Source organism: Enhydra lutris, unplaced genomic scaffold, assembly GCF_002288905.1.
Source record: "Enhydra lutris kenyoni isolate GAN:26980312 unplaced genomic scaffold, ASM228890v2 scaffoldscaffold21, whole genome shotgun sequence".
NCBI classification, from domain to species: Eukaryota; Metazoa; Chordata; class Mammalia; order Carnivora; family Mustelidae; genus Enhydra; species Enhydra lutris.
The window spans coordinates 50,425,621-50,436,105 of NW_019154105.1; the positions used below are offsets into that span (position 1 = coordinate 50,425,621).

The 10,485-nt window shown below is 37.5% G+C and overlaps 1 protein-coding gene across 3 annotated transcripts in view; it reads left to right on the forward strand.

Annotated features, from left to right (window-relative positions):
• LOC111149050 (PPARG coactivator 1 alpha) overlaps positions 1-10,203 on the forward strand; it is a 296,508-nt gene extending 286,305 nt beyond the window's left edge. For 2 of the 3 annotated variants that reach the window (XM_022505948.1, XM_022505951.1), the window contains exons 11-13: positions 3,583-3,704; positions 4,037-4,188; positions 9,823-10,203. In XM_022505948.1, coding sequence (XP_022361656.1) covers positions 3,583-3,704; positions 4,037-4,188; positions 9,823-9,926 — 378 coding nt within the window. In that variant the 3' untranslated portion in view covers positions 9,927-10,203. The remainder of the gene's footprint in view (positions 1-3,582; positions 3,705-4,036; positions 4,189-9,822) is intronic. The other variant, XM_022505949.1, reaches the window with a different exon arrangement.
• Positions 10,204-10,485: the final 282 nt, after the last annotated feature.

Below are 10,485 nucleotides of genomic sequence, written 5' to 3' on the forward strand. Positions count from 1 at the left end.
AGAATTTCAGCATGTATTCAATCTCTGATCTTTGTAAGGAAGCAAGACGTGGTTCCATTCCTGTGTTTCATAAAAGGAGATGATAGACAAATAGGTAGTTTATGTGATTGTGCACCAGCCCTTGGGGTTTCTGTTTTTCCCATCGAGATTGTGTCTTCTTTTTACTGCAGAATGTATCAGTATCCGAAAAGGTCCTCTGCTTTATCTTCTTTGTAGGATCATTGTTGCATACAGTTTTGTATAAAGAAGCAATTCAGAGACTGTCCCAATATGTCTGCATATGGACGTGCATATGGTCGATTTTAGCTTTAACTTCAAATTTCCTTGAATACGTAGGCTGTGTGTATTCCCATAATGGTAGTTGAGCAATTTCTTTGTGATGGTTCAATTTCTTTCTCTCTCTTCTGCATTCCCCCCTCCTTTTTCTTTATACAGTAGTAACCTTCCTAAAAAGGCCCATTAAAAAAAAAAGAAAAGAAAAGAAAAGAAAAAAGGAAAAGTAAAAAACACCCATGCAAGCAGGCGCCACAAAGTTTAGATAATGTCCCATCCCATTTCGCTGTTTGGTTAGAGCTGGCTGCGTAAATAGAATGGAATGTCGTGTTCTGACTCCCTTAGAACACTGTATAACACTGCCCCAGGATGAGCTCGCCATGCCTTTATACTTAATGATCTCCAGGATGTGCTGGGTGCTCTGGAACAATGCAACTCCAGTCTTCAGTTGAGATGACATACAATCTACATGGAAGTGAACCAGGCAGTCGACTCTGTTGGCTTTACTTCACCAGATCAATTATTTAGGCCTGAAGCCTGTTGTCAGAGGAATTGTGTTTTACTGAGTGTCTCTGTGGAGCCCCACCTCTGATTTTCAGAAGGCATTTCAAGAGTGAGAGCTCTGCAAACATGTAGTTACTCCATTCTTCTTCCACTTAAACCTATAAAACAAATCATAGAAATCTTTGTCAATTCAGTCAGCTGAGCTACCTAGACAGGATTTTCCCTGTGATTAAGCAGCAAAGCTGGCTTTCATTCTCCATTGTCTTAGAGAGTCTTGGAGAGTAAGGATTACATGTAGGCATAAGGGTGAGACTTAAAGATGATCAATTGATTGGTGATTGATCGAGTTTTCAACAAATATTCATTGAGACTCTGTTATTTTTCAAGTACCGTCAAAATACAGTAGTTGAGAGGACAGATGTGATTTTTGCTTTCAGGAATCTTTCACTGTAGAGGGAGAGATGGACCTAAACAATGAATTAACTATTAACTATTTAATTACAATTGGGCAGAGAACTATAAAGGAGAAATCATGTACTGTAAGAACAACTAATAGGAAGCCTGACCTCATCTCAAGTCTCAGAAGGAAATGATTTTTGTGTTCAATGTAATTTTAGACAGTACATGTATGTTGGTGAAGGAGAGGGAGAGGCAGTGTGGGGAGGATCTTACAAGGAGCAAAGGGACAGCTGGCGTGAAGTCCTGGGAAAAGAAAAGGAGCTCAGTATATACAAGGGACTGATAGGAGCTCAATGTGACTGGAAAATAAAGGGAAGAATGGGAAGTGAGAGGAGAACATGATGAAGACAGGTCCAGACCATGCAGGGCCTGATGAGTCCTGTTAATGATTAAGGAATTTCCTCAAAGTTATATGAGGCCACTGATATGTTTTAGACAGTAATTGACTTTATCAGATTCCTGTTTCCTTAGCAAAGGTTATTCAGATTGAAGTGAAGGAATAGATTGGAGAAGGGCAAATATAGACAGAGGATCCAAGTTGAGAGGCTGCTATGCTTGTCCAGAAAGAGATGCTGGCAGCTTGGTTTAGGGGCGATGTAAGAGAAAAAGATGTGTAGGAGGTAAAATTCAACAGGGCTTAACAAGTGACTGGATGTCTAGAGGGGACTCTGGGGGAGGCACTCAGGTTTTTGTCCTGAATACCTGACTGGATGGTGCTAATTTCACTGACACAAGAACATTGGAGAAAGACCCCTGGGCGAGGGGGGCACTGGAGAGCTGGGTTTGGGGAATATTGGTCTAGTTTGAAGTGCTCAGAGGACATCCAGACTGAGATATCAAGTAGGCAGTTGGCGATTGGAGTCTGAAGCTCAGAAGAACTTCTCTGATGAAAACAGAAATGGGAGCATTGTGTACAGTAAGAGAAGATGAGGCGCGATAATCAGATCACCTAGGAGAGTATAAAATAGAGTAAAAAGCTCTATTAATTGCTTAGTTATACTTCACAAGTGCTTATTGAATTCCCTTTGCCAGGCCCTTTGCTAAACATTGGGGATATGAAAAGGAAAGACTTCTGGGAAATAACATAAAGCATCTCTTTGCCATAAGCCTAAATTACTCTTTACATCACCCACATCAGGATACTCTCAGTACATCCAGAGAAAACTCTTGGGCAAATCTATGCCTTAGTTCTGTGTTTCCTAGTCTCTGCTCCCACCTCCTGAAGCCTCTGCAACCCTAAGCTCACTTCATTCTTGTTTGTTCTTAGTAGATGTAGAGATGAGTTGGTAAGCGCATGCCTTATATTAAATCCTTGTGTTCTTGAAAAACCTTCCCTTGGTTTTGACAGACATCATCTCCTTTGGCCTTGTCTTCTTAGAACAACCGATAGAGGACTGCTTCTTGTTACCAAGAAAAGTTTTTTACTATTTTGTGGAAAAGGAGTCCCCCCTTGGGCTATAAGATATTATTTCCATATTTTGTAGGTTATAAATTGCTGATGACTTTCAGATTATGATGATATTGACTCCATTTGTGAAAATTAGGCCACACCCTTCTAGTCTGTTCCTAAAATAAGATTCACTGGCAAAGTGAAATTTATAGCCTCTTTTATAGCTCTGATTCTTCAGAGACCCGTGGCTTAAAATAGCCTACATTTTAAGACTGTATTTTTCAAATTATTGTCTTTGGACCACCTGCATTGGAATCACTAGGGTGTGCTTATTAAAAATGAAGATCATTGAATTGTCTTTTCCAATTTTTTTTTAATACTGCCAGGATAAACCCCAATAATTTGCATTTTTAATAAGGATTCCAGGTAATTTTTATTTATACTAGAGTTTAGAATTGTTGTTTTGAGGGATGTCAAAATTTGTACATCTCACTATGAGAATCCTGAGTAAAAAGAGACGTTAAGCAGTTTTGTGAGATGGGTGAGTTTCTTACCAATATGGAAGATTAAGAATCAAGCCACAAGGGTTACAGTACTTACCAGGGATCCTTCAGCTGTCCAGTGATAAACAGATCGCATTTCCCCTATTTCTTTTGGAATATATCAAAGCTCAGGAGAGAAAAGTGCAGAGCTGGGGAGCAAAAGCAGAAGAGAGTGAGCGTCAGAGTAGGGCACATGGAAGGAAGAGTGAATGCAGAACACGGAGAAATGGATGCTAAAACATGGGTCATGTATCATCTTTTCATTCAGTTTTAGTGGATGTTTTGCTTTAACTGGCATGCTTGTTGGGTTCTCGCTATGCATGATTGTCCATTTAGGTATGTTGGTAGAGGTGCACCTTCCTTCCTATCTCCAGAATTGGCAAAAGTCTCTCTTTACTCCCACCCCCTCCCCAGGAAGAACGCCGTGTGATTTATGTGGGTAAAATCAGACCTGACACGACACGGACGGAACTAAGGGACCGTTTTGAAGTTTTTGGTGAAATTGAGGAGTGCACAGTAAATCTGAGGGATGATGGGTAAGAATCTTCAAGATTATTTCTTGTTTAGAAACTGACATATGTAAAAAATTATAGCCATAAGATTGCTAGGATGGGAATGTTTTGACAGATGACATGTTGAGTTCAGAACCTTATTTATTTTCTTTTATCCCTATTTATTAATCTTTCTAGTTGAGATTTCCTGTCCCAGAAATAAGTATTTAGCTGCTTGACAGGACAATCACACTGATAAATGGATGCAGTGGTTCAGACATTGGCACCGGCGAAGTCTTCCAAAGTAGGAAGGGTTACAGGCATATATGTTAATGCTTTCTCACAAGCTTTGAACCTCTCCTCTTTGTCCATTGCAGAGACAGCTATGGTTTCATTACCTACCGTTATACCTGTGATGCTTTTGCTGCTCTTGAAAATGGATACACTTTGCGCAGGTCGAATGAAACTGACTTCGAGCTGTACTTTTGTGGACGCAAGCAATTTTTCAAGTCTAACTATGCAGACCTAGGTATGGATTTTATTGTATGTGGAATGAGGAATCCATAATGGAGGGCTCAAAATGGAAGCAGATGTAAATCGTGGGCATATTGGGTTGGACCATCACTTTATTTTGCTGGAGGGAATATTTGAATACAGATTTTATCTTATTTTTAATTTTTTAAAGGTATAAGACAGTTTCAGAAGCAAAGGGCTCGGGTTTTGGCAGCAAAAAACAGAAGTAAATTCTTTGTACTGTCTTCCCAAATACTGAAGTCTGCACTCTGTGTGTGTGTGTGTGTGTGTGTGTGTGTGTGTGTGTGTCTTTGCATAGGTTTGCAATGTGTTGTTGCTTTCTGTGCCTGCCCTGAATCCTTCTGTATAAACCTTAGCATTAGCATAATTGTCTTATGGAACAGAATATGCAAAAGGATATTCTGGTTCTTTTTTCCTTATTATCCTACAAACTCTTAAAAATGTTAAGATATTTTCTACAAATTATACCTTGAGAGAAGAAAATATAATTTTATACATTAAATCACATTATACTTTCTCTAAAAAAAAAAAAAAAAAGGAGGAAAAAAAACCTATTTTTTTCCAGTGTTTTCATATGCTAGGCACCATGCCAGGGGCTCTGCAAACATTTTTTTAAATTTAATTACCAGAACGATCCTGGGAGGTGGTTGTTATTATTATTATCTTCCTTTTATAGATAAGGAAACCAAAGCATTTGTAAGTATTCCTTTTTCCTGTTCTAAAACTTATACAGATTCAAGGGGTAAAATTTGGAAAATATAAAAAGTATCAGGAAAAATAGTAATATCACCCATCAGCCCATCACCTAGAGATCTGCTGTGTGATTTACAATCCAGTGTTTTGTCTCAATATGTCTAATTTCTTCTGGTTGAGGTCACATAATTTAGATCTATCAATTCTTAAATTTAGCTCTTCTCAATTCATATTAAGTAAGTTCATTTTCTACTGTATTTGTGGGATTGAAAATAATTTATTAACTTTTTTAATGGTTGCACAGTATTATGTTAGGTGAATACCGTTACATTTAATCATTCCATTATAGCTAAACATTTATTCAATTTTCAATTTTTTGGCATTATAAATAATGCCAAAATGGACATCTTAATTTTCTTCCCAATTTTAATTTGGTCCCTTTGCATTCCATTCCCTATTTAATGCACATATTCTAAGCCTTTAAATCCTTTGATGAAGAAATGAAGGAAGGGAAATGGCAAATGTCTTGTGCACCTGATGTAATTAATTTAAATCAATTTATAATAATCACATAAAATTAACATATAAATCTATTCCTCAGCATTACTATATATCTGTCTGCACTTGCTTTGGCTTGTATAAGGAAAGAAATGAATACCAAATACAGGGATTTTTTTCTCCCCTCCACCAAAGTGATATCTTCCTAAAGTAATTGATATAGGTGGTGTGCACTGTTCAGGGGGAATATGCTATAATTCACTTCACAAGCTAAATAGATAGTATGAAGCAGGGGGGAGGCAGCGGACTGTCAGAGAGATAGAGGCCTAGGGATGAAAATATAAAAGGTGGCAAGTCATTTGTTCAAATGTTAGCTGATAAAAACAGTCAAGATGGATTGAAGTCTTAAGTTGATTTGACTTATTTTCTTCAGTGATGAAGACCAGGGTGTTTCCAGTCTTTCAAAATATCTAGAGTTTAAAATAAGCTACCTAGAGGGGCCTTCAAATCACGATTCATCACTGGGAGAGGGAGGATTGGATGGTATTTCCAAATTGAACCGGAGCCTCCCTGAAATATTTCTGAGAAGAATGCTTCCCCTCTTGTTATCTTTCTGCCTCGCCAGCAGCAATAGAAACTTCGCCGTTGCTAAGCCAGTCCTGTATTTTCTGAAAAGTATGTTTGATGTGTATTGTACTAGCATGGATTTTTCCAATTCCCTCAAGCCCTACAATTTCACGAAGGGTAGTCGATCTGAGCATAGGCATGGTGTAGTGGAAAGAGCCCTGGCTTTGGAATCTTACAGACCTGGTTTTGAAACCTGACTTAGCTTCTGACCTTCAGCAAACAATTAAGCTCTCTCTGACTCTGGTTCTTCATTTGTAAACTACCTCATAATGTTGTCGCAAAGATTAAATAAATGTTTGTGATGTGGTTGGCACAGTATCTGACATAAAGTAGGTGCTCGATATATAGTAACTATGATTATAATTTTAAAAAATGATGGCAAAGAGAAATTAGAAATGTCAAGTTATTTTGAAATGAAAGGATCAACATCAGCGGCCAGATCTGGAACCAAACAACGTACATTCATGTGTGTCCTGTATTTGTTCCCTGAAGAGTTCAAGTTAAATGCTTCAGGGGTTGACCAGTGAATTTGGTGAACATGAGATTTTACTGGACATTCAGAGGGATTGGGAGCTCACATATATGTGTGTTGAGAGTTAGTAAAAATGATGTGATATTGATTAATTTTACCAAAAGTAAAGTGAACTATCATTTTAGCTAGATTGATTTAATTGATCTTTTTTATGTTTTGCTCCCCAAATTAAGTGAGCTTACATATCCTTCTACCATTGGGGCCACCCAGTGACTACCACAATGCTATTAGTTCAAAATGTGATGATTCCAAGTTAATATTATGGTCAGTTTTATAAGTGAGACTCAGGGTTAAAGGGACAATCAAGGTTACCTAGGTAAAGCCAGGATGTAAGCCTGGTTTTTATGAATCTGTAATCTGTGAGTCTATCTGTTTACTGTCCTATAAACAGATGGCTCTTTCTCAAAGACCTCAATGGAAAATCTTAAAGATGAAAGATAGAAATTAAAATAGGACTATAGGACCAGAAGAGAAGGATAGGATCAGTATTAAGAATATGATCATGTATTCATCAGGAATTAGTTATGGTGCAGAACTTATACTTAAACATACAAGAAAAATGAAATAAGTAACATTCATCGCAAAGTCTTTACTAACTCAAAATATGTATTACATTATCACTATCTCAAATATATATATAACTTTATATATACCCTTGGCATTCATTGGTAAATCATCCCAAGATCCCAACACAAAGGTTTTTCAACCAGTTTTTAAAATGTTGGTGTTCAAGATTACTACATTAATTCAACAAATTCTAATATTAGTACCTGATTTGTGCCAACAGTTCTATGGTGGTAAGAATACAGTTGTATTGTGCTGTGTTTTTATTTATATGGCATCATTATTTATAACAATTTATTTTTAAAAAATAATTAGAGTGGCTTTTGGCTTTTTCCTGTCAAAATTCTATTATATCTTACTTACATTGCAATATCCTTTGGTGGCGTAGCTGTTGTTGTCTCAGGAACTGCATGTAAGCGTGTATTCATACAACAGAAAAGATGTGCGGATATCTACTGTATGACATAATCCGCCTGTGCAAGTGACTATAGCTATGTAAATACCAGCTATCATATTCCATAATGAAGAAATTCTTGAGATCCACCGTTTCCATTTTTTTTTTTATTTTTTTGCTAATGAAAATATGGAAACACTGAAATTCTGGATTTGATATAGAGTAACCCAAAGTTAAGACATTTTGAATATTCTCAACATGTTCTTCAAGGAAGGATCTGTATGTGTGTTCTTTTTTTCTTTTTTTAAAAAGATTTTATTTATTTATTTGAGAGAGAGAGAGAGCATGAGTGCAGGGAGGGACAGAGGGAGAAGCTGACTCCCTGCTGAGCAGGGAGCCCGATGCTGGGCCCCATCTGGATCCAGGACTCCGAGATCATGACCTGAGCTGAAAGCAGATGCTTAACCAACTGAGCCACCTAAGCACGCCTGTATGTGTGTTCTTGATGTTTCTGTGCTGACCTTCATGCCACACAGACTCTGGCCATCAGGAGGCTCTTGTAACTTTATTTGCAATGCAAGTGGAATTCTGGTTTCAGGTTAATCTCAAGCAATGAGCAGGACTTAGCATGTGTGTGTCTGTGTGTCTACAAAAAAAGACTTTGGAATGATAGCTGCTCATGAGGCTTTAGTGATACAAGCCAACTGCTCATTTAGGCTATCTGTGAAGGGAAGGTTGGAAGCTGGTGTAATTTAAGAATTGACTATGTGAAATATTAATGAGGAAAGATTGGCCATTTTTGTCCTGTCTTTTATGTCTGAGCCCCACTGTACCTGCTGCTCTTACCTGGAAAAACTTGGTCGGCAAAAAGTCAGTAAATACAAGAGATTGTAAGAATGAAAGGAAAAAAAAAAAGTGAAGGAATTTCCTTGTCTTTAAATTTAAGATGGCTAAAGTAGTTTGAAGCCAGGGCAAAAAACCAGCCTGGTGCTGGAGAGCTTGGGAGAACATAACCTTTTCAGCCAAACAGCTTGTGAGATCAATGAGTGTGCTGCCATATTATCTAATCCTATACTTTTCTGTCACTTCAGACATTTCTGTTTTGTAACATTCTGGATAAAACACAGAAATGTTCATCTGTTAGTAGAATTGGTAATACTTCCCAGAAAGGACTGGTTTTCCCTTCAAGTAAATGCTCTCAGGAGAATGAATTTATTTGCAAGAGGCTTTCTATTATATTTCTAAGATGTCTTTCCTCCTTTGCAAGACCAGCAGAAATATTTGATATTTTTATAAATGTCACAGGAGAAATTTCAGAAATATTTAGAATCAGAATTTCATTTTATATCCGTCATTGCTGAAACATGAATATTTTGTTAAGGGGCTATGTGAAGTATGTGGAACTTCTCACAGAAGCTAACTTGGACTAGTTCAAAGAAGACCGTGGTTTTATTTATACCTGTGTATGTTTCCTCTAGTACTAGTGAGGTTGACTTTGCCTTACCTGGGCATGAAGTGTTTCCCTAGACCTTCTAATTTGGGGTGAATTTTATTGCTGGGGTTATCCCAAGATACTGGAATAGATAAGTGGATCATATATTCCTCATGACTGAAAGGAGAGCAGCCAGGTGGCGAGTAGGTGAAGTTCTGATGAGTCTCTCCCTCCCACTCACCTGGCTTTTATGCTCAGTGAAACCAATCCTGTTGAATAGGAAAATTAGTTCCAACTTCCACTCTTACCACTTCACCTGAGCTGTTGAGGAACCTTGGGTAAATCATTTAATATGCCAGGAAGGAGGCAGGACATGGTTATTTTTAAAGTATATTGATTGAATACATTTCTATTGATTAGAAGTATTACAGTTTGTTCTGATTACCTCCCAGGATTGTTTATGGCTAAAATGAGTCAAAAAGTAGTGTTTTGAATGCTTACCAGTCCCTACCCTCTGTAAACATATTGCCTAATCTTATACTCTCTTCTTTTCTCTCTGTAAACATATGTATTTTTAAATATTTATTTTTATGCATTATATATAAATTTATAAATATAAATAATACATTTACATATAAATAATATAACAATAAAATACTGGATATATATACCCTCTGCAAATACATAAATACATATATATACACACACGTGCGTGCATATAAAATAAATATACCCATAAAATCTATCAATCTATCTATCCATCAATAAAAGTTGGATATATTTTTGGAAATATATCAATGGGATAAGTTGTTATTGAGTCAAGTAATCTTCAATTAGACGATTGCACTAACAATAAGAGTGTGTCTAACCTTGCTTTGGTTTCTTGCAGATTCAAACTCAGATGACTTTGACCCTGCTTCCACCAAGAGCAAGTATGACTCTCTGGATTTTGATAGTTTACTGAAAGAAGCTCAGAGAAGCTTGCGCAGGTAACATGTTCCCTGGCTGAAGATGACAGAGGGACGGTGAATACCTCACGGGACAGCGCGTCCTTCCCTAACTGACTATTGCAAGTCATACTTAGGAATTTCTCCTACTTTACACTCTCTGTATAAAAAACAAAACAAAACAACAACAATACAACAAGAACAACAACAATGGTTTACATGAACACAGCTGCTGAAGAGGCAAGAGACAGAATGGATATCCAGTAAGCACATGTTTATTCATGGGTGTCAGCTTTGCTTTCCCTGGAGTCTCTTGGTGATGGAGTGTGTGTGTGTGTGTGTGTGTGTGTCTGTGTCTGTGTGTCTGTGTGTGTGTGTGTGTGTGCGTGCATGAACACGCTTGATTTGGGGGAAGTATGTGTGCACAGGAGGGGACTGGGGGCACCTGACCAGAGTGTGCCAGGGCAAACCACTTCAAATGGCAGCAGTTCCATGAAGACACACTTAAAACCTAGAACTTCAAAATGTTCATATTCTATTCAAAAAGAAAAAAAAAGCATAAATTCAAAAGGAAAGAAAACTAACCAACCAACCACAAACCACCC